The 25,060-nt window shown below is 39.2% G+C and overlaps 1 protein-coding gene across 1 annotated transcript; it reads right to left on the bottom strand.

The window, feature by feature from the left end:
* Positions 1–44: 44 nt before the first annotated feature.
* LOC134749282 (WD repeat-containing protein CG11141) lies at positions 45–24,987 on the bottom strand. The gene is made up of 11 exons (XM_063684177.1): positions 24,638–24,987; positions 21,433–21,596; positions 19,163–19,286; positions 15,732–15,895; positions 15,057–15,192; positions 14,297–14,496; positions 13,766–13,869; positions 4,592–4,725; positions 3,762–3,946; positions 2,866–3,012; positions 45–1,405 (listed from the first exon to the last, which is right to left on the bottom strand). The coding sequence occupies exons 1-11, from the start codon at positions 24,860–24,862 to the stop codon at positions 1,060–1,062; spliced, it is 1,929 nt and encodes a 642-aa protein (XP_063540247.1). The 5' UTR covers positions 24,863–24,987; the 3' UTR covers positions 45–1,059.
* Positions 24,988–25,060: the final 73 nt, after the last annotated feature.

The raw sequence follows: 25,060 nt of genomic DNA, 5'->3' as shown, positions 1-25,060 counted from the left end.
GAAATTTTTATCCATCTTTACTAACGTGCATATACGGCAGCAAAGTGTTTTCCCTATTAACCGCCACACTTGAGTTTAGCTTGTCAAACTACAGTTAAATTAATGCACTAGTTGCCAAGCTATTTAAAGCTTCGTTATATTGTTCAGCCGAGTTCTAAGACACATAATAAATCATGCTACGAAATATCCAACCTTTGACTTAAATCATTAATTAGAAATGTTTACTGCCTAATTTTAGGTAGGTATAATAAACTGTCAAATAAATAATGGACACGTAAAATGGGGGCGGCTTTGAAATTTCCTAGTTTATTTATTATTTATTTACAAAATCATGTCCGGCTCACAGCGGAGGCCAAACACCATGACATACGGGTTAGATATTAGAAATGTAGAAGCGACTTTGAAATTTCAGTTTTTAAACCATAATATTTTTTTATGCGGGATCTTTTCAGTAGGCGAACATCAATTTATAGTAATCAAACTAGTTACACAAACAGTTTCAGTAAATAATGAAGAGTGGTAAATTTCTAGCCGTTTTAAAACTATCAAAGTAACCCCAAATTTTCCTAGTCACCTCCATTTTACTGGTAGGTACCTACCTAAAAACGCTTTTCCGATTTTTCAGATTAAAAATTTTATAACCTCAAAAGTAGTGGTAACTTTTTTACTTCAAAATTAAATCTGAGTAACTAGGCACTGAATTATAGTGTCGTTTACATATGTGATGTCCCACGGGTAAAGGTACCTTATGGCGGTTGGCGCTTACGCTATTATTAACGCCGCTCCAATATCATTGCGGTGCTATGCGACGTAAGCGCCAGCCGCCATATGGTACCTTTTCCCATGGAACGTCACATATTATTGTACCGTAATATTAGATAACATAGGGACCCTAGCTAGCATTTCGAAAGAAAAAGTTAATTACCACAACTTTTGAGGTTAAAAAAAATCTATTCTTAAAAAAAACGGGGTCAACACCATTATCGTTTACGCATACATTTGCGATGACAGCTATCCTTATGTTTAAAAAAAGAGGGTACCCTAATTTGAAACCAACTATCAAACGATCTCCCACTCGCTATCCGAATGTTCCTCCGGTGACATCAAATTCTTCACGTCCTTTATACCATTCGTCTGCATTTCTAACCTCAATTCAATATTCTCTAAATTCCAATTATTAGGTAACTTTACAATCTTAGGCACTAATTCAACTTCCTTGTTATCTATTTTATGTTTTGGGGTGACAATTTCTGGTTCTTTAATTTGTGGTACATACTCGTCTTTGGGACAGTCTTCTATTTTGGTGGTGATGCTTAGGGAGTCCAGGTTGAGCATTTTCGCTAGGATTTTCTCTTTTTCTTCAATTTGCTTTTCTAGAAGGTCGTCGTTTTGTTGGTCGTTGTTACTGGAAATCAATATTATGGATGAGTAATGGCTAATGATATAATAAGAATTATTATAACTGATGATTTTTCAAGATTTAACGACAACTAAATATGTGGTATTTTCTATAAAAAGGGACCTTATTGTCGATGGCGCTTACGCCATTACAAACGATGCTCCGAAATAAACACAATGCCGCGCGACGCTGTGCGGCGTAAGCGCCATCGACAATAAGGTCCCTTTTCATAGAAAATGCCTCATATTTCATCAGAAATCATGAATATAAAAAAAACGGCCAAGTGCGAGTCGACAACACCGGCGAGCTACGTGGAGACTCACCTGTACACGCTGACGTGCATGAGGCAGGGGCTGGTGGTGGTGACGCGCGCGGGGGTGCGGGCGCGCGGGGTGGAGGGAGTGGGTCAGCTGTGTCGGCACAACACCGGCGAGCTACGTGGAGACTCACCCGTACACGCTGACGTGCATGAGGCAGGGGCTGGTGGTGGTGACGCGCGCGGGGGTGCGGGCGCGCGGGGTGGAGGGAGTGGGTCAGCTGTGTCGGCACAACACCGGCGAGCTACGTGGAGACTCACCCGTACACGCTGACGTGCATGAGGCAGGGGCTGGTGGTGGTGACGCGCGCGGGGGTGCGGGCGCGCGGGGTGGAGGGAGTGGGTCAGCTGTGTCGGCACAACACCGGCGAGCTACGTGGAGACTCACCCGTACACGCTGACGTGCATGAGGCAGGGGCTGGTGGTGGTGACGCGCGCGGGGGTGCGGGCGCGCGGGGTGGAGGGAGTGGGTCAGCTGTGTCGGCACAACACCGGCGAGCTACGTGGAGACTCACCCGTACACGCTGACGTGCATGAGGCAGGGGCTGGTGGTGGTGACGCGCGCGGGGGTGCGGGCGCGCGGGGTGGAGGGAGTGGGTCAGCTGTGTCGGCACAACACCGGCGAGCTACGTGGAGACTCACCCGTACACGCTGACGTGCATGAGGCAGGGGCTGGTGGTGGTGACGCGCGCGGGGGTGCGGGCGCGCGGGGTGGAGGGAGTGGGTCAGCTGTGTCGGCACAACACCGGCGAGCTACGTGGAGACTCACCCGTACACGCTGACGTGCATGAGGCAGGGGCTGGTGGTGGTGACGCGCGCGGGGGTGCGGGCGCGCGGGGTGGAGGGAGTGGGTCAGCTGTGTCGGCACAACACCGGCGAGCTACGTGGAGACTCACCCGTACACGCTGACGTGCATGAGGCAGGGGCTGGTGGTGGTGACGCGCGCGGGGGTGCGGGCGCGCGGGGTGGAGGGAGTGGGTCAGCTGTGTCGGCACAACACCGGCGAGCTACGTGGAGACTCACCCGTACACGCTGACGTGCATGAGGCAGGGGCTGGTGGTGGTGACGCGCGCGGGGGTGCGGGCGCGCGGGGTGGAGGGAGTGGGTCAGCTGTGTCGGCACAACACCGGCGAGCTACGTGGAGACTCACCCGTACACGCTGACGTGCATGAGGCAGGGGCTGGTGGTGGTGACGCGCGCGGGGGTGCGGGCGCGCGGGGTGGAGGCGCCGGAGCCGGGCCGGCGGCGACTGCGCCGGGAGTGAATTAACTCCGAGTCGCATTTCTTCTCCATTATGCTGAAATGAACGTTTTGATATATTTGAACTTTAATAGGTGAAGACTGCATACAGAATATCATCCGGGGTAAAATAGTAACTCTTCGCGTGTACGTTTCGTCTAGCGATCTTCCTAAACACTTTGTCAAAAATGCATTTACTGTACAAAAAGATTATTACATTTTAAGGAAAAAATTTGCTTCGAGTTCGAAGAAAACAACACTTTATGACAGCATACAGGTAGAACAGGAACAGGTACAAGACCGCTTCCAATATTAGAAACTCTTTGCTTTACTTATAATAAAGACGGAGTCCCGTCTTGTCCACTAGTCTAAAAATCTCCTGCTGCTGCATAAAGCTGTATAACATACAGCTTGAGCTTTTTCTACAGCTCTTTGGACTTGACCCTCCTGATCTCTTCCACCTCCGACGACACGTCTTTGAACTTATTTATGATCCATCATCATCATCATCGAGTCCACTCGAGAACGTCTCGAGATACGTCAGGGAGTTGCCTGACTGGCGGCAATTCGAAGCACTTATTCGGATGGTACGAGTAATCTCACCTGTTATACAGCTTGAGCTTTTTTTGCAGCTCTTCGGACTTGACCCTCCTGATCTCTTCCACCTCCGACGACACGTCTTTGAACTTATTTATGATCCATCATCATCATCATCGAGTACACTCGAGAACGTCGCGAGATACGTCAGGGAGTTGCCTGACTGGCGGCAATTCGAAGCACTTATTCGGATGGTACGAGTAATCTCACCTGTTATACAGCTTGAGCTTTTTCTGCAGCTCTTCGGACTTGACCCTCCTGATCTCTTCCACCTCCGACGACACGTCTTTGAACTCGTTTATAATGGACTCCAAAACGTCGCGAGATACGTCAGGCAACTGCCTAACTGGCGGCAGTTCGAAACACTCTTCAGCCACTGTTGCGTCCTTCGCGTCCTGGTAAAAGAAACACACTAAAGAGACTATTTATACAGAGAGAGATAATTGGTCATTACCTGTGAATGAAACTCTTGCGCCCACTAGTTTATTAGTGAGTATGAACAAGGGTAATCTTACAGCATTTTGGTACAGCTTGGTTGAATTAAATATCGGTAGATAATAGCCAATTTGAGATGAAATGCGTACGTAATTAGATACAAAATTTAGGTAATTGAAATTATCGGTACTGATTCTTTTAACTAGAATGCTATGAGAGACTAATGTACTTGTAGTGTATAGTATACACTACAAGTACATTAGTCTCTCATAGCATTAGTACACACTGTATACTGTGTGTGTGTGTGTTTAGTGTAGTGTGTACTTGTTATGTATGTAGCTCATAGGACATATATAAGGACCATTTACTCATGTATTCAGTGCAGTAATAAAGCACCATTTAAGCTGAACACTCGTTTCTACTCAACTCCGAATCCTCACCTTACATGGCGACCTTGCCATATACGGTGTCGCGCGTGCGCTCAGTCAAGTGTAGAGCAATTGGCAGTTTTTCCCAGCAAATTGTAGGATTTAAAGAAAAGGACCCTGGTGGACCTTTTGCCATTGGCAATAAGGGCCTCATTTTACTTGCAATGTTGCACGTACCTTAGTCAGCCAATTTGGTGCCTCTAGTACGCTGGTGATGAACGCCGTCTGGTCGAGCGTCACGTCCCGCACTGTGTTCACGACTTGCTGGATTGAGTTGGTAAGGGATTTCGTCATCAGGTTGATTGACTCGTCTGTTGGAAATGACGATCATTATTCTTCTTTTAACGCATTAGAAAAACATATTGACAGTATTTAAAAAATATTGTTACCTAATTACTTACGGAAATATTCTTAACTGTTCATTACCTATGCAAAAAGTTTGACTTATTGTCAGTTAACGTATTCTGTCAGCGCTTGCTACACGCTACGCTTGATACGCAGAGTTTGTTGCGAAAGCGCCGGGGAACAGCTAGAGAACCCGCCAAGCGGGTCGCTGGCAGTGAATGTGTTCACAGTGTGAACGATAGTAAATAGTATTTATATACAGGATGTCCTTAGCCATTGGACAAAGCCGAAATGTACATATGCATTAGGGTATTTAGAATCAGTATAACAAGTATCATAACAACCGGTATAGCGGTTACGAAGAAATTAACCAATTACGATTTTTTAATTTGGAGCAGCCTGTATGTGTTAATAGCTCCTGAGCTAGTATGAAACCTTCTTCGACCTTATTATCTTTTTTATTTATGACATTAATAAGATTCTGACTTTTAACTAATGTCATCATTGCCGCACATTTTCGAACAAGATGTCAAAAATACTGCCAATGATTAATACAGTATATTTTTTTTATTGTCGATCATTGGAATTAATTTTTGTTGACTAACTAATTAAAAAAATATTAACGTTAGAGCATTCCTGAGAAGTAACCCTACGTGGGATTTCAGGGTTTGTCCAATGGCTAAGGTCACCCTGCATGTAGTTTCTTTCAATGCGTCCCGATGTTGTGTATGACGGGTGGCCTATTGATTCTCCGAGTAAAAGAACTGCCTAAATTGTTGTCTGTGAATTGATAATCTGTTAAAATTTTGTCGGGGAATCATCAGGTACCCGTTGCAATTACGCCGTGATTAATTACGTAATCAATTACGGCCAAGCACTGCGTTGAGAAGTATTATTTAGTCAGAGCCAAAAGTATTAGTGGATCAGACTACGCGTCAAACGTGTATACCATTCTTTACCAGAAGTAATACAACAAAAAAAAATGTCTATGATCAATAATAACACACCTTACGTGGTTACGTGTGGCCTTACGAACACGAACTGTAGAAATATCTCTATTCGGAAAAGTATACAAGGGTGGCAGATCCTTTAGCAAGTTGTTTTACCCCCTATGTTGACTGTACCCGCGAGCGCTTATTAACGCAGCTTTATCGCTTTTGATTTTATAATTTTGTTCCAATCATTTTGAAAATCGATATCTAAAGAAAGGTTTTATGATTTATGACGAGATATAAATCTGAGGTCAAAATGGTAAAACATGGACTCTGTGGGGTGTGGATCCGAGAATTACTTCGTAGTCGTTCTATGGCCATCGCCTTACTTCGAGGCCAGCTGAAGATGAAGCTGTGGAGGCGGACTTGCAGCACATAGCTAAGCCTATGTTTTTTTTTTCATAACAATAAATTAGGTAACGACTGTCTTCTCCTTAATATACGAGACCGTAAAGCGCAATTTATTTGCCACGGGTCATGGGAGCCTGGGGTCCGCTTGGCAACTAATCCCACGACTTGGCGTAGGCACTAGTTTTTACGAAAGCGACTGCCGTCTGACCTTCCAACCCAGAGGGTAAACTAGACCTTATTGGGATCAGTCAGGTTTCCACACGATGTTTTCCTTCAACGAAAAAAGCGCCTGGTAAATATCACCACACGTTTTGAGGTCACTGAATTGTCAAACGTTAACTTTTGACTTGTGAGCCGTACAGCGCCATCTACATTAACTGTCAAATCAAAGCATGAATTTTGTCTTAAGACTTTACACATCTTATGCTATCAACGAATCTTTGCTAGAAGCAAACAAGCGTAACCATTGCTCTAATATACGAATATTGAAGCGAAAGGAAAGGAAAATAAAAAAAACATGCTTTTGAAAATAAAATATATTCATATATAAGTACAATGGCCATGCTGAGACAACGCTATAACACAAAATTAAATGGATATATCGTTGTCAACCAAAACTCACTAATAACTTACCAGTTCATAGCCACATTGAACCGTAGGTACCTTTACAAAAACTAAGTTTTTTTTTTGCAATTATGTACTGAGTTTTGGTTGTCACCTGACGGTATTGTTCACTAGTTTTCTGGCTAACTATTACAAAATATATTGGCTATAGCTATATAGGCTATAGCTTTTGTTTTAAGATCTTTGTATGTTCCTTTACGCGTTTTTTAAAATACCTTTGTGATTCGATCAGTCGCAATTGATAATGTAATTTTTTTAATTAGGATAAATTTTTGACCAACCATCAAAGAATCGAAAACTAGTGAAATAATACACAGTATACAATATTAACTACTAAAACTACGACGCAAATAAACAGTAATCAAAAATAACATTAAACTTGTCAATATTATGATGATTTTGAGAAAAAAATCGTCATGCGAAATAATGAACAAAACTTCAGAACTGTCAAATAAAATACATGTCATTATTCTGTTACATAGCCGAGTGAAAATACAAAAAATGAAATGATACATAAGGCAAGTAATATTAAGTTCACAGGTACATTACATAACGAATACTTTTCGGGCAATATAGGAATACAGAAATTGGAATAATACAAAAAAAACTGGATAATACGACTCGTGGTATGGACCACACTTTAAATGCATATAAATAATAAGAACATTAGACTTATATTGACCGGGATATAGACCGTGATTACCTTTTGTATTGTACAATATAAGTCTAGTGAAACTAACCGTGAATCATTCTAAACTCTAATAAGAACATTATCGAATTAAATATCACTAAATTCACAGATGCCATTATATTATATAATAGTATGTAAGTACGTAAAGGAAAGCGACGGAATTAGTTTAGGAAAACCTGGTAGCTCCTTAAGGCCTTTAAGGTTAGGTCGTTTATAATACTTAATAAAACATATTAGACATATGTATTATATATAGTCTGTCAAACAACTTTGTCAGTACAAAAAGGCGCGAAATTCAAATTTTCTATAGGACGAAAACCTTTTGTACCTACATTTTTTAAATTTGCCGCTTGTTTCTAGTGACGGAAATGGCTTGACAGACTATATTATACATCTTTATGTAAGAAATCGCCAAGTGATTCAGATAAGTGCAAGCATATAGTTAGGTTAGCTAGCTCAGAGTATGGCCAAGGCAATAAGCCCTTATAAAAATGGCGTATTTACTCAAGAAAATCGGCCGATGGTAAGTCGAGTGGTAAAGCCGTCATTTCAAAGCCTTCGTCATTTTAACATTTAACATTTTTAGCACTTACGGGAAGTCATTATACCTATTATATAAATCTCCTGGGTATATTTAAACTAAAATACATTGGTCCTTATTTGGTATCAGTTAAGGCACTATTCACTTATTATCTTACAATATTACATATGATTCACAATGATAATAAAATCATAAAACTAACTATAACTATGATCGCAGTAAGTAACAACCTCATGTAATAACTATTATCAAATCACTAAAAACATTTGTTAGAACAATATACGTAGGTGCATAATTAAAATACTTGTGTAAACACAATATATAGTGCGACATTAAAGTAGAAATTAAATAAAATGTAACTTAAAAAAAATCACGTCATTTTACGTCAAAAATGTGACAGTTACGTAGGAAGTGGCGCCCTCAATAATTTTCTACAATTTCGTGTCGGGCTATACATATGTCACTACACCTTATGAAACAAAGTCCCTCCTCCGCTTCTGTCTGTTTGTATGTATTCGCGAAAAACTCAAAAACTACTGAACGGATTTTCATGCGGTTTTCAACTATCAATAGTGTTTCTTGAGGAAGGTTTAGATGTATAATTTGTTAAGGTTATGTGTAACCCGTGCGAAGTCGCGGCGGGTCGCTAGTTATTATATAGTTTAATTTGCCATCAGGTAGTCACCTATCATCAGGAATCTAGTTACAATAGTCACTGTAACTAGATTTAATATTTATTGTATTGTTAGAAAATTAGCTGAATCGTATCAATAATGATTAAGGATTAGCCACACGCATCGAAACTTAAGAGCTGGGCAACGTAGCAGCAAAATATATGTCAAAAACCAAGGCATATTTAAGACGCGAGTTTCGATAGTTGAATCTTTTTTGAATAAATTTGGAATGTACATTTTTTTATTATCTTCAAAAGATTTTAAGTCGATTCTATACAAACAACAGTAAATCGATGCATCAAAGATGGCGTGAATGGAATGAACTAAACTTAGACGGATTAACAACTTGCATGCAATATTCGATACATTGGTAACTACAGAGTACATTAAATTCAGTTGATCGAGCAAATACCTCAATGTAACAAAAATTGCATGCAAGTTCTTGAACCGTCTAAATGCGTCTTTAGGTGCATTCCACGAGAATGTCCCTTACGAAACGCCGTTCTTCTAATAGTTCTGAAAAGGCTGAGACAATGATATTGGCTCTGGTAATATTTCTTGAGCTTGCTAACAAATTGACAGTATATTCTCGAGCTTTACGGATTTGATTGAATTAGCTGCCATACAAGGCAAAAGCATTTCGTAAGCGACGTCGTGGAATGCCCCTTTAGCGATATTGTCTTGTTGTTATATTAACCTGTACAAAGATACTGTCTATTCACTTAAACAGTTCGCCATCCTTGGTGAAAAGACATGCAAGTTATAAACAAAATAACTAAAGCTAACAATAACCTAAAACCAAATATAACTAAATGAAACTAACCGTTCCATTAACAGGTAACATTCGAATAAACTAAATATTCAAGTGCTCTTACTGTGCCTTTATCCTCCTAAGGCCCAGCTATACAAATGAAAAATCGAAAATTTGCGACTGAAATTTGAACCTAATAGTGTAGGAAATAGAGTAGAATTTGCATTGTTGGAAAATTGAACGAAACAAAGCAAAAGCAACTTCCCCCCGCCCCCGCCCCATCAGCGCGTGCGCAACGAGCGACAAGGCGGGCGGCGCGGGCAGTGCACGACGTACAACCGCCGCGGACACTCGTGCCTGAGGATGGATTCCCAAAGAATCCGAAACTAAACTAAAAATAATAGTGAGTAAAAACCGTACTGATAAATATTTTAAAAGCAACTTTGTTCCAATTAAATATGGTTTAAATTTCATTGAACTGAAGAGGTACTATAGGTGGGCCTTAGGACGGTAAGGAGGATATGACAACAGAATAAGAAATAAACTTGTGCCTAAGAAAAAACAATAAAATGGCACACAATTTGATGAAGATACATGTTAACTTTAAGTACTTAGTGCTTGTTCTGTTTTCTTGCAAAAGGATAATTATTTTCAGAAGTCAATAATGCATTACTGCTATAAAAATTTCATTTAAAATTGACCTTATCGACAAACGGAACCGTGATACCTTTTGTTTGAAAACGTCACTAAATTCGTTGTAAGTATAAGGCACATTGTGATTAAGTACAAACATTTCAATTTATTTATGGCTTTACAATAAAAATATTAGTGGCTTTCCTCGTATACACTTAGTATTATTAGTATTACATACTATAATTATCAGCTTAATTCCTACATTTATAACATGATTAGATTTGTTACCACTCACTTTATAACTGGGGCCCGTTTCTCAGAAGCTTGTGACTTGTAATACAAGTGGAAGTCCCTTTCTAGCAAAAGCTGTCAAAGAGTGATATCCGCTTGTATTACAAGTTACAAGTTTTTGAGAGACCGGCCCCTGGGGCCCGTTTATCAAAAGCTTGTAGCTTGTAATTTGTAATACAAGTGGAAGTCCCTATTTGACAGCTTTTGTTAGAAAGGGACTTCCACTTGTATTACAAGTTACAAGCTTTTGAGAAACGGGCCCCTGGACGTGTCGTCAGTTCCTAACATACATATATTATTGGAAGGCACGTCGTTACCTATGGTCCATAACTTTTACAACTCAAAGGACGGATACATTTTTTTATCAACACCTTAAATTGGTTACTTCCACGTTATGACTGACAGTTTTTTACCCTTTGAACACGCCTGTTATATGTGCCATCGTAAACTGTATATATATTTTTATATCAGACTGTACAATCAGCGTCAAAAGTAGCGGATTAAACTACGCGTACAATACCATTTCAGTTTCAGGCTATTGGCGATCTCACTGCGATCGAGCGCTAAACTACCTCGACAGGGATGGGTGCCTTTCATCCCTTGGTTGAGGCGGTTCCCTGAGCCAGAAGGCGAAAAATCTCCTTATATGATCATGTTTTTCTAAGTGGCGTTGATATTCTTAGACGTGGAAAAAATATATGTAGTTCTTGACTATATTATCTTTAATATCATAGCTTCCGATACACGAATTATGACACTTCGCTCGATACAATTAATTCCCAAAGTAACCTCTAACTCGGACTTTTAATCCAACTTTACTCGGTTATTTATTATGTGATACTATAAACAAAAAAAGAAGAAAAAAACAATCTTAACAAATAATAATTTCATAGCTTTCGAATTTCGATATTGTAGGGTAACGTTTTTAAAATAAATAAAAATAAACAAAATTAGATCAAAATTGACACTTGGCGCGCATGATCTTTCCCGTTCTTTCTTGCGAAATGTGACAGAGACAGCGGCAAACCGATGGAACGGCCTTAACAATCTATTACTATTGTGTGCATTTTCACTTAAAAGTGTACCATTTACTTTTTTTCGAAAATGCTTCAATTTTTGGATTATTTCTACTCAAACACGAGGACTTTCGATTTAAAAAAAATGTCCCCAAAAAAATGACAGTTTGTAACGCATTTTCACACACATTTTGTATGGACCGTTACAAAACTGACACCCAAAATTTGTATGAAAAACTGGGGACACTTATTTTCTTTGTCTCATTCAATAGTACTCGTGATTCTGAGTCTAAAGGGCCCCACTGACTATCAGTCCGCCGGACGATATCGGCCTGTTAGTTAGAACAAAAATTTGACAGCTCCGAACAACTGACACGCCGATATCATCCGGCGGACTGATAGTCAGTGGGCCCCTTAAATAACCCAAAAGTTGATGGTTTTTCAGAAAAGTAAATGGTACCATTTTTTCTGAAACCCCCTTGTACGCGAACTATGGAGAAATATCTTAATTTGGAAAAGTATTCCAAGATGGCTGACATGTTCGGCGCGTTGTTTCATCGGCTACTATTGACGTTGTATTGTACGGGTTGTATAGTAAGGTATCACATTGTCGCTTAACATAATGACGAAATTTGCTTGTATCTTTATACGATTAACCTGTCAGAGCATCCTTATGGCAAGCGACGATGTGGTACCTTTTACTTGAAAATGGCACAAATTATATACTGGTCAATCACAAGGGTTCAGTAATGTAAAATAACTGAAATATACATTTAATATTAATAATTGACAATAAATTAAGCAACTCTTCTTACTTTTAATAAAGTGCTAAATAACATATTGTGCAAAATACTTCTGAAGTCACAATTAAATACTAAATGGAAAGCACAGAATTATAATGTAAGTACTACGAACTTATTCATATCGGGGTAAACTATCCAATGATTGGAGTTTTCGCCGCTACCTTTAAATGTGGTATTTTCTATAAAAAGGGAACTTATTGTAGATGGCGCCGACGCCATTATTAACAATGCTCCGAGCTCCGATATAAATACAATGCCGCGCGACGCTGTGCGGCGTAAGCGCCATCGACAATAAGGTCCCTTTTCATAGAAAATGCCCCAAATAAGATTGAAGGTCAGCAACATCAGCATAGTTTACCCTATATCTATCACATGAGTTCACCAAAGAAAATAAAAGTGATCTAACTACATAAGAAGCATCCTAGCATAAAAAATAATTAGTTTTGAGGCCTCTCTACCACTAGAGATGTGTAATATTGTGTACCTATGATATCATACAAAAGTTTTTGCAGCTTTTGATAAATAATTTTACGTCTGTATTTTAAAATTATGTCTATCATATTTACTTATTCGCGGTTCTATATCATTATGTGTTTAGGATTCTCTTTAACTTATTTTTCTCAAAAATGGACGGCAAAGTCGACGTGGCCGGTTAAAAAGTAGGTCGCGAAGTGCGTAGTTTATGGTCAGTCAAAAAATTAAAAAGTTAAAAACATTGCAGTCTCGATTTCGGGACTGCAATGTTGCATACAAATTCCATTATTTGTCGAGTTCCAAACTTTTTAAAAGTTGAAGTGGCCAAATGAAGGCATAGGTCCATTAAACAGCCAAACAGATGATCAGTACTTATTATTATAATGTTGGTACCGCGACTATTTAGGTGTCCCAAATGGGTCGGCGTATTTTTAGCAGAAAAATACACTTCTATTTTTAATTAAAAAAATAAAAAGGCGGCAAAGCAAATCTTTTTACTTTTTTCTGTGAAAATATATACATAAGAACGTTGCTTCTGTAAAATATTTCTATTATATTTGTATTTATTGCGCCATTTTTGAGAAAAGCACTATATATGACTCGGCTGGCAGGCTACTTGCTAGCTTCGGATTCAATTAAACGGACTCCCAAGGTCGTCCGTTTAAAACGAATCCTTAGCCAGCAAGTAGCTACTTCCGAACCTCGACAATAATGTACTATTTATTGCGCGCGAGTGAAACCGTAAATTTAGTAAGAATCAAGAGTTTTAATTCTATTATTTTTTATTCAACATAAATAAAGCGTAAAATGCAAGTTTCAACAAAATTGCACCAACACTATTATTATAGTGATTGTCAAAATTTTACATCAATAAATTCTTTAAATATGTATTATAAAGAGCTACAAAAACTTTAGTGCGGAAAGGGTGTAATTACCGTGAGTCGGTCACATACTCTTAATACGGTCGCCGATTCAATGTATGAGGTTGCCAGTCAATCGAATCGACGCCTTGTAATTCTGTATATATAACATCTAAGTCAACAGGAATAAGCCATGTGAAAGGTGAAGTGAATATGAAGTAATTATGAAGACAAATGGACTTTATTCTACCCTCTTTGTGAGAGATCTGTATGGTATGTGTGTCATGCGTTCTTAGCAAACAGACCTGAAGCGAGCGTGGCCGGCTCGGGCGCGTGAGCGAGACGCACGAGCGAGCGGCCTCCCTCTAGCACGAAGATCTCGTCCTTGTTCACCGCTACTGAGAGGATCCTGTAACACGGGTGCCATTTTAATAATAATATAGTATATTCACCGATAATTTGAAGATATATCAGTCTATATCAGTAAATGTTTCGCCTTGGACTATGGCAAAACAAAAAAAAATGTTTTTACACTGGAAAGATGAAGAGTAACTGGTCAATCGGCGATATTTGCTTATCAAGTTATCATGGCTATATTACGTCTCTACTCCGATATGGGATCATGATGTGGGGAGCCATTGACGTACATAAATAGCTTTTCAAGTAATTTTTTTATCTCTAAATAAATTTTATGGTTCTCAAGAAAACGTTTAGCTATCCCTTATAGTTCACTGTCTTATCTGGGAAAATCTGAGTCTAAAATATGTAAAGGCCTTATGGAGCCGGATTTTTTTAATACATATTCTCCGAAATTAAACTAGATTTTAATAAAATACCTTCTTAAGTCATCGACGACAGCTGTAGCCCTCAGGGTGTCGGGGTCGAGCACGTAAAGGAAATGTTCGTTGTGCGCCACAAGGTAATGCTCCCTGAACACGTGCAGCGGCCCCAGGTTGTACTCCATGTCGGAATGGTTGTGCTTCCGTGATGACGGGTTGAGCAGCTCTGCGATGGTCAGCGGGTTTGATATTGCGTCCTGTGAATTAATTATTGATGATCTTTGTGTAAGCGCTTCGAACGTTGTGCTTAATCCGACTTTCTGGTATGAAGGGCGCCGCAATATACAGGAGCGCGCTTGACGCGCTCTAAAACTGAAGGGGCGCCCTTCAGGCGCCCAATATATCGACGAAGCCCCGACTATTTAGTATGAAGGGCGCCAGAGGCGGCCAATATACAGGACCGCGCTAAGCGCGCTTACAAACAGCCCAAAGACATAAAATATTTGTCGTCGAGGAATTCTATTCTAGTATTCATCACCTTCAACAACCAAATATCACTTTTGAATGCAAATACTTGATATTTTGATGATAATATCCTGGTGACGCAACAGAAAACTGCGGCGCCACAATGATTTTTAGATTTTAAGATGTTTATTATTGTCTGTATGTTAGTCTGTAACGTATATATCTGATGGGCCTTAGTTGCCTGAAAATTAATGATCTTGGATGTGATTTGATTTTGACAACAAAAAAAACAATATGCCTATAAGATTTGAGGAGTTCCCTCGATTCCTCGATTGGATTTAGCGAATTTAACCTTGAACATAAGTGTGTGCAGCACTTGTCCGGTCCTGTCGGCGCGCCACAGCCTCAGCCCGGGGCGCGCGCAGTAGGCGACGGCCGCACCGCCGCGGGAGTACGAGTATTGGAACACCGCGCCGAGGTGACACAGGCTATAACAAAACATATGATATTCTTTTAACCACCAACATTTTATCTGAAAGTAGCGTTCTAGGCTTTCTTTAGCCTTTGGTTTCAAATGTACTAAAAACTGTCTATCACGGTAAGGCCGCGGACTGCGGACACTGGACTATAGCAATTTGGCCGAATCTTCTCCATATAATCTTATTTTTTTACACAGAAATTAAGCTTACCTCTTCCTCTCCTATTTGCCTATTTGGTTGATCGACCACTTGCCGCTTCTCGCACACTATCGTGCAATACAAACTGGACATTGTTCTGATAGTAGCTCATCTGGACTGGTTCACTGTCCTATATGTTCCATCTATTCAATAAGTGATGATCTTATCGAGCTTACCTCTTCCTCTCTCGCTAGCCTATTTGGTTGATCGACCACTTGCCGTCCCGCTTCTCGCACACGATGGTCCGGTATAGACTGGACACCAACAGTTTGTTCTGATAGTAGCTCACCTCGACTGGTTCACTGTCCTATATGTTCAGTCTATTTAATAAGTGACCTTATCGAGCTTACCTCTTTCTCTCTCGCTTGCCTATTTGGTTGATCGACCACTTGCCGTCCCGCTTCTCGCACACGATGGTCCGGTATAGACTGGACACCAACAGAGTGTTCTGATAGTAGCTCATCTGCACAATCTCATGTTCTTCATTCACTATCTCGCTGGATTTGCAGAGGTGCTAGAAATATTGGTAAAATAAGTCTAATTAGAGTAATTAGCCTCATGCATGAAGTTTATATTTGAACGAAATATTTTAATTTTGGATGTGTGTTACCGTATCATGTTACAAATGCATTTCCGTTATTATATTATCATTTAGTTGCTTAAAATCATAAATAAAAAGTACAAAAATTTGCCCGCGAAAAGCTAGTGTGCGAAACGTCACGTGACCGCGTTCGACAGATTAATTCACATATTTGTTAATAGTAGCAAACGTCAGTTGGACCGCCCTACGTGTGACGTCATCACGCTCCGTCGAATTCGCGCCATAAATTATGAGCGTTTCAACCACTCAAAATTTTTCAAGATTTTAAATATTTTTAATAAAATAATGTGAAGGTTTACAAAAGTATTTTTATTTTTTCCGGTGTTCAAACGATATAAATTATGATTACAAAAATTAAAATAAAAACACGCATGGAGCTAATTGTTTATTTGATTTTACGTAACTTATGACCCGTAACCAATAATTCAATAGATCCTTATTATCGAAGTACAATACAATACTAACAAGACACATATCGGTCTCAGTCAACCATGCAGCCGCTGCATTTCGGCATTCGTCGTCGCTCACGTCACGCCCCCGTCTCGCCGCTCGCATACATAATGCGGACAGGGCGGACACGCCATACATCAAAAACCGGCCAAGTGCTAGTCGGACTCGCGCACGAAGGGTTTCGTCCCATTACGCAAAAAACGGACAGCTATCACGGTTCATGAGATACAGCATACAGCCTGGTGACAGACGGACAGACAGCGGAGTCTTAGTAATAGGGTACGGAACCCTAAAAACATTTGCGTTTCTATGTGTGAACGGCACGTCTTTACATGTTGCTTCTGAGCGGTCGGCAAATGGTCGTCAATCTGCTGTCGCGGGGCGAGGTAATTCGAATCAGGGCGGGACGGTGCGTGGCCGTTCTGTACGATAATGCTATTACAGCGCGGTACAGCGGTGTTGGTCAGACTAGTGCACCCAGTAAACGAGTATACCAGGGTCTATTGTTTCCCATATAGTTTTAAGTCATAATGTACTGTTTGTCCACATTTTCGTTAGTCATAATTTGGTTTTCTCAGAAACGCGTAAGGCTTTTCAGGATTGCCATAAAACAAACCTAACCTAATCTAACCTATCTATAGGAAAATCCCGAAAAGTTAACGGTTTCAGAATTTGAATGACTTTCAATAATTATGTCAAACAAAGGGACCCCGAGTAGAACCATTGTTATATCAAAGACTACCATTATTGTGCCATTATTTAAACGGAAAAACACTGATATGGGCGCATTAACCTTTAAGATAGGACATGACAACAAACCAAACGTACTGCAAATTTGATCTTTAAACTGTTACACTATAGGCTGTTTATTATTTGAAATATTTTAAGTACATTTTGTGGCCTTGGCCTTATCCTCCAAAACTGTTAGCAATTGAATTGAAATTGCGTAAGATAGGGTTAGATAACAATTAGTCAATAGTGGTTAAAATGCTACGAAACTATACTTAGTGCGGGTTGCGTCGATAATCTGGCCAATTAGTGTTAAAAACAGTGTTGGTAGCGCAACAGCACTCATTCCCATACAATTGTTTTTAACGCATTTTGACGTGAATCTTATAAATCGATGAACACCGGTAGCATGCACGAAAAAGAGTCACGTTGTGGACAGATTTCCATGGTAACGTTGTGGACAAATCTCCATGGTAACGTGACAAATTCAAGTCATAAATAAAAGTATGCAATTTTTCATCAACGTTTTCTTATGACGTTATAGTTATTCTTCTGTGACGTAAAATTATCGTCCGTAAACCGACTTGACAGAACCATTTTTTTTTACTCACAATTATGGAAGGTTAACATTTCATATAAGTTTTTTTACCCGAGTACAACAAAGCCAAAGGGGTTATGAATGTTATGCTTTCAGCAATCTATTGTACGGTCAAATAATTTAATTTCCTACCCATTTCATTTTTTACTTTGTCACCGTGACAATACGAGTAGTACGAGGTCTCTAGCGACCAAAGAGTAAATTAGTATAATAGCTAGCGACTTACATATTGATTGTCACTGTGACAAGGTACGAAATGGGTCGGAAAATAAATTCCTTGACTGTACTATAATCCTATTAATGTAAATAGGATTGTGTTTGATATACATAATATGTACATAGTAAAAACAATTTGCGATCACTAATTACAGGGTAAATACGTAGTTTATAAATATAGCCGTAACATTTTTTGAAAAATTGTGAAGTTTTTATGAGAAAAATCGTAGTCGGGTGGAAGTTTTAAATAAAACCTTTTTACTTGTATTATTTAGTGGTCAAAAGAAAACGACATGTCTTGAAAATTAAGTAAAGTAAATTGTACTTGAAACTGGTAATACCTATTGTAGACTCATACTGTATAGTGAAAAAGCCAATAACATATGCTAATCGAACACAACATGTGGTATTTTCTATAAAAAGGTTACCTTATTGTCGATGGCGCTTACGCCATTATTAACGATGCTCGTTATAAATACAATGTCGCGCGACGCTGTGCGGCGTAAGCGCCATCGACAATAAAGTCCTTTTTCATAGAAAATGCCCCATGTGTGTCTTGTAGCAACATAATATTATTATGTATATGTTTATAGGTATACAGGTAGTTGATTTGATCATGATTATCTAAGAACTAGTTTCAATAGTAGACCAAACTAAAACGTTTTTTAATTACTTAAGTAATACAGTTGTGAGTCAACAAAGAGATAATAATTTGATTGTTATGTAAAGCCATAGATAATTTCAACAACAAAATGATGCATGTGTATATACTAACTGGCGATCACCTCACGTAGTCTCACGTGGGCGCTCCCCTACTAATAAAATACCTATGCGAGCGCGAAAGTTTGAGGTACAATAGTCGATACGCCACTGTAATTTATTTGTTGAATTATATTTGAGATTGAGTACAATGGAGTAGTACCACAGAATAAGTAATAGTATTATCATACAGAACGGCCACGCACCGCCCCGCCCCGACTCGAATTACCTCGCCCCGCGACAGAAATCTGGCGGACTTCTGGCGTGCTCTCAGTACTATTTTTAAGCAACTTACTCACACTATGACGCATGACGCGTGTACGAACGTGCCTTTCACACATAGAAACGCGAGTGATTTTTGATATATAGCGTGTCCGCCCTGTGGTTACTGGAGTTATTTTACGTTCACCAAATTTAATAAGACTTACCATGTAGAAGTCGATCTCGGTCATGATGATGACGCCGTTTTTGTCTCCAGAGAACAACCTCATTCCGTTTTTTGACCACTCGATAGCGGTTATTTTTCCCTTGTGCAAGTCACTGATTGTGTACCTGAAGCAAAATAGTTGTAAACTGAAATAGATGTCATATACTAAAGAAAAAGTGACCAAGACTACAGGCCCAGGGCGTCAGCCGCGTAAGCTGAAGACGACGGTTGCGGCTTCAGCCTCGGCCACTGGAGGGCTTTGGTCACTTTTTATTTAATACACAGTGACGTAGCCAGCCGTGGGCAAACAGGGCTTTCGCCCACAGGCCCTCTCACGCAAGCGACTCCCGAGCTCCCTAAAGAAGTACCGTGCCTCCGAGCACCAACACCCAGTAGTCTCCACCGCGAGTGGAACAAACCAATAACCATCACCCAAGCACGCATACTTTTCCCGCTTTGAATGGGGTTGGCCGGTCGAAATATTTAGCAGATGGCGCCAGCATCGCTTGCCCTGTCAATCCTTAGAATTGTGTCAAATTTTTGTTTTGTTAATGCCCTGGATGCCAGATCTTTAAGCCAAATCTCATAGAAAAAGGGGCAAGCTATGATGGCGCCATCTCTGCAAACCTTTGACAGTTGCCAACCCTATTGCAAAATAGTTGTGTTTAATTATGTGTTTAAAAGACTTCTAGCGGAACCTAGATTTTAAAATTTCATATGAATGTGATAATGATATGACGCGCGAAATGCATTGCCAGTCGTGTGTCATAAGGCATCTTCTTGCATTTATTGGTGCGAGAACCACTGCGCGACTTTGTAAATGTGTTCAAAACGCGAAAGTTTTAAATGTTATAATTATAATCAAGTTGAGGTTTTAAACTTAGAATTATTGGCCTTGGGCCTTGAGCATTCGAAAATTGCCTGTAATACCGTAATATTCAAATCCATTTCCGGAATTACCCGAATACACCGTACATTTTCAAGCGCAAAAATACATAACTTATTTATAGGAAGGAAATAAAAATGAGGACAAATAAATATACCAACATTTACCTTGTTTCTTAAGCAAATTATTTATTTTTTAATGGAGTAAATGTAACATCATGTCACAGACATAATTATTGAATTAGTATTCACAGTATTATACTCCACTTTGCGCGGGTGCAATGCTAATGTATGATACATATAAACCTTCCTCTTAAAACACTATCTATTAAAAAAAATCGCATCAAAATCCGTTGCGTAGTTATAAAGATCTAAGCATACATAGGGACAGACAGACAGAGAAATGAAATGAAATCCAATAATAACACAACATAATAAACCCAATTTCATTTTAAAACATTATTTGAGAATACTTTTTTTTTTTTTTTTTTTTTACATACACACAACCATCAATTACAGGAAATCCTAATTCGACAGTATGGAAATTGACACAAAAAATAGGTACAATACATTAGCTTACAGATTACAGTAGCACAATACGTAAAGCGTAGCCCTTGTGAATTCGTTCAGAGTACTACTACATATCAACACTGCCATGTAAATTTAAACTTTATCATAATACTTCAAGGTTCATTTTGGACTGCACCCTGGGCCACGTATCTGTTTGCGTATGTTTTAATTAAATCACAAGAGGGTGTGTTGGGAATGGATGTCCCCTACATTAGTAGTGAGTAAGCGTAGGGTGGACGACCTGAGTGACTCACTGTACTAATCTTGGGAAACCCCTTACATAGTGGTATTTGGTTTTATTGTTTCATACAAGATAATGAGTAACGTATGCGGAATGAAATCTGAACAAAGTTTTGAACATGTGAAAAGAATAAGTAAAAAATAAATAAACTCAAATTATATATAACTAGTAACTGTCAATTTAAGACTCCGTCGACCGTCCAGTGGCGCCCTCATTGGGGGAATTGTGTTTTATAATAAACTAATTAATTTATGTATAAATCAGTATATTACTATTGTTGTTCTAATGATTCCCAAACGTTTGGTCTTTGTCACATAGTTTTATTTTGCTTATTTTTCGCTTTATCAACTAAACGGCAAATAGTGGCCACATTTTTCCATGAGGGAGCCACTGGACGGACGATGCAGTATTAAGGAACCCACTGATTACCAGTCCGCCGGACGATATCGGCTATATCTGTCAATTAATCCGGTAAGTTTCATGGGCATTGGATTCTTTCTCTTGAAATTATTGCCTGTCATTTTGAGCACGATATTGCGTCAGTGGGACTCAAGTGGACAATCTGATTGACTTACCTCTCGACCTTCGGCTCCACTTTAGGCTTCAACGTGTCAGGGATGTTCTCCGGGTGCTCCTTGGGTATTTGGAATACCATGACCTGTCCTGACGCGTTGCCGGCGCCCACCATGTAATCCACGGTGTTGACGATCTTTACGAACGTGATGGGGGTCGCTGCGGCCTGCAACAATAATACACCTTAAGACTATAATTATACAGTCTATAATACAATAATCATACAGATCCGACTGTTGGGTGGCATGTTTTATATATTAGATCTACATGTAGAAGAAGCCGCCTCGCGAAAGTGAAACATAAAAATTCTAGAATAACATGTCTTCGCCACACAACCTCAACTTTATTACGAAAATTATACTATAATTTATTCCTAATCCTAATTGTTACGCCCATGGATCCCATGATACAATTTATAGTGGAATTATGATTTAATGTTAGTTAAGGCAAAGTTATGTACTAAAGGTAAATTTAGGGTAGGTACAAATATTCAATTTACTACAACATTGATAAGGGGGTTTGGTTGTTAACAATGATTTATATCACTTACACATTTAAATTACATGCAGACAAGATAGTCCACATTTGTAGCACAGATAAGAAGAACATATAAATTTTTATCAGCAATTAAAAACAAAGTCATTTGTTTGATTGTTTGTGTAGTTTGTTGACATTATAATAGCTAGTTTCTGCATCTGTGTTCACAAATGGAAATAAAACACAAATTGATATTTTTAAATGCAGATTTGGAGTGTCATCTTTTATACTTTTTTTTGGTGATTTTTTAGGAGTTAGAGAGACCTCTATCATATCCTATAGATTGATGCCGCGACGTCCTGAAGGGATATCCCAGGGTAAACTTTTATACTACATATTTGACTACTTACTTACTGTAAAGTTAGAAATATAGATATAAAGAAATGTACTAAAACAAAGGATATTACTACAACAATTAAGAAGTTAAAATGGAAATGGGCAGGTCACACAATTAGAGGTAGAGAAAAGTGGTCTAAGGCATTAATGTACTGGTTTACTAGAGACAAAAAGAGGAAGCATGGCAGGCCAAGAAGAAGATGGGATGATGAGATTAAGAGCGCAGCAGGAGGTTGCTGGACTACAATAACAAAAGATAGGGATAAATGGAAAGAGTTAGGGGAGGCCTTTGCCTACAAGAGGCATACAATACAGATGGAAATTAGATATATATATATACAAATTGTACTTACAAAACACTTGTCTGAAATAAAGGCTATTATTATTATTACTTACTGTAAACTAAAATAGATAACATACACTAAAGAAAAGTGTCCATGTCAACCGGTGGCCGAGGCGGGAATCAAACCTGCAACTTCAGCTGACGCGGCCACACGCGGTTAACATCCTGACCACTAGACCACCCGGCCATGGTACCCGTCCCAAATTCTTAGGTGTATGCTATCTTTACTGCTACAGTAGTAAGTAAATAACTGTTACTTTACTGCAACACACCAATTGTATTGTATTGTGTTTCTGCAACTCATCAACTCTATTTTACTTGAAGTGCTAACAAACCTAATTTTCATTTTTGACTATGGCCATGGCGTACGGCGCTGAGTGCTGGCCCCTCAAAAAACAGCTAGAGGATAAACTTCACGCCGCCGAAATGAAAATGCTGCGCTGGGCCGGTGGTGTCACCTTACTAGACCGCATCCGTAACACCTACATCCGTGGTAGTTTTAAAGTGAGACCTTTACCCGGAAAAATAACCGAAGGGAGACTTCGATGGTTTGGGCACGTCATGGGCCGAGAACCCGAACACATGACACGCAAGGTGCTGGATATGTTCCCCACACAATCGCGACAAGGAAGACCCCGACTGACATGGCTGGCAAAGGTGAAGAGGGATATGGAAGAAGCCCAAATCCCACCGGAGATGACCCAGGACTGAGAAGCCTGGCGAAATATAACTAGGAGAGCCGACCCCAAATAATGGGAAAAGGACAAGGAGAAGAAGATAGCCATTTTCGTATTTCTACTGTTTTGTGGGTTCTGAAATATCCTTATTATATAGGATAGGTCTTATTTTTATTTTATTTTTTTATTTTTATTGATATTACAACACTACTGGTATTGTGTTTCTGCAACTCATAAACTATTTTGCATGAAGTGCCAAATTTTTCTAACTTTTAACTATGTATAATATTTCTCCCAGTAATAAAAACAAAACTGAAACTGAGCTTTGTTTTCTTTAATGAAGAAAAATCTTTTTCCTCTAAGTATAGCCATTTTCGTATTTCTACTGTTTTGTGGGTTCTGAAATATCCTTATTATATAGGATAGGTCTTATTTTATTTTTTTTTATTGATATTACAACACTACTGGTATTGTGTTTCTGCAACTCATAAACTATTTTGCATGAAGTGCTTAATTTTCCTAACTTTTAACTATGTATAACATTTTTCCCAGTAATAAAAACAAAACTGAAACAGCTTTATATTTTTTAACTTAAAGAAAAAAAAACCTCTTAGTGTTAGGCCTGAGTGGACGCTCAAGTTGAGCGTGCAGCGGGGCGGGGCGTGCATGTTAAACAAATGCAAACGTACAGAAGCGGCCTTAGTGCACGCTGCTCAAATCACTTGTGAGCCCGACGCCACGCTGCACGCCCCGCCGAACGCTCCGCTTTGAGCGTCTACTCAGGCCTTACACTAAGTATAGCCATTTTCGTATTTCTACTGTTTTGTAGGTTCTGAAATACACTTATTGCAAGGGTCTTATTTCAATATTTTTTTTTATTAATATTACAACACTACTGGTATTATTTTGTACCAACAGCAATTTTACAGAATAATACCACTATAAAAAACTATTGAAAATCTTGTGAATTCAGTTAATATAAACTTATACATATACATTTATAAGGTCACCTTGGTAAGTACTTGCAACAAAAACTAATACATAACTTTTTGCACAATAAAGTTGTGAAATAAACACAAAAAAGATAAGTCTCTGTAGCAGATAATGATTGCATCAACCTCGGTTATGCAAACTTCAAAGGCAAGACGAAATAAATTATTCAAATTAGATTAGATCATGAAGCATTGATGGAATATCGATTTTGTTGTTTGTTACAGTTTATATATTATGCGCGTAGAATTAAATATTAGTGAAAGCGGTACAAGGTCAGTGAAAGCAAAACGCAGCATATGGGAGTTGTTTACTCGAACTTACCTCGCATCGTAGCCTCTGGATATTGCCCTTTTTCCTGTCGTACCAGTACACTAAACCCACGTTCGTGCCCAGCGCTATGTAGTCACTCACAGCGTCCACACAAGTCAGACACAGTTCACTAGAAAATATACCCGTAGAAATACGAGGTGGAATTAAATTCAAAATATGAGTGCAAGGTGTCCATTCGCGCACAAACGCATCTTCAGCGCCACTCGTTACTTCCATTATGACTAGGTTATTGCTTCACTGATATGTCAAAAAACTAAGAAAACATGTGCAAATTATCATTTTAGGTTTGATTACTTTTGTTATTTTATTTATTGAAAGTATCTCCAGTACCGCACAGTCGAAGATTGTTAGATTGGGTTTTTGACACTGACTGACGTTTTTGAACAGTACTACCAACATTACGCCGACATTTGG

Source organism: Cydia strobilella, chromosome 18, assembly GCF_947568885.1.
Source record: "Cydia strobilella chromosome 18, ilCydStro3.1, whole genome shotgun sequence".
Lineage (NCBI taxonomy): Eukaryota > Metazoa > Arthropoda > Insecta > Lepidoptera > Tortricidae > Cydia > Cydia strobilella.
The sequence above is the reverse complement of the archived record's forward strand: the minus strand, read 5'-3'. Positions and strand labels throughout refer to the sequence as shown.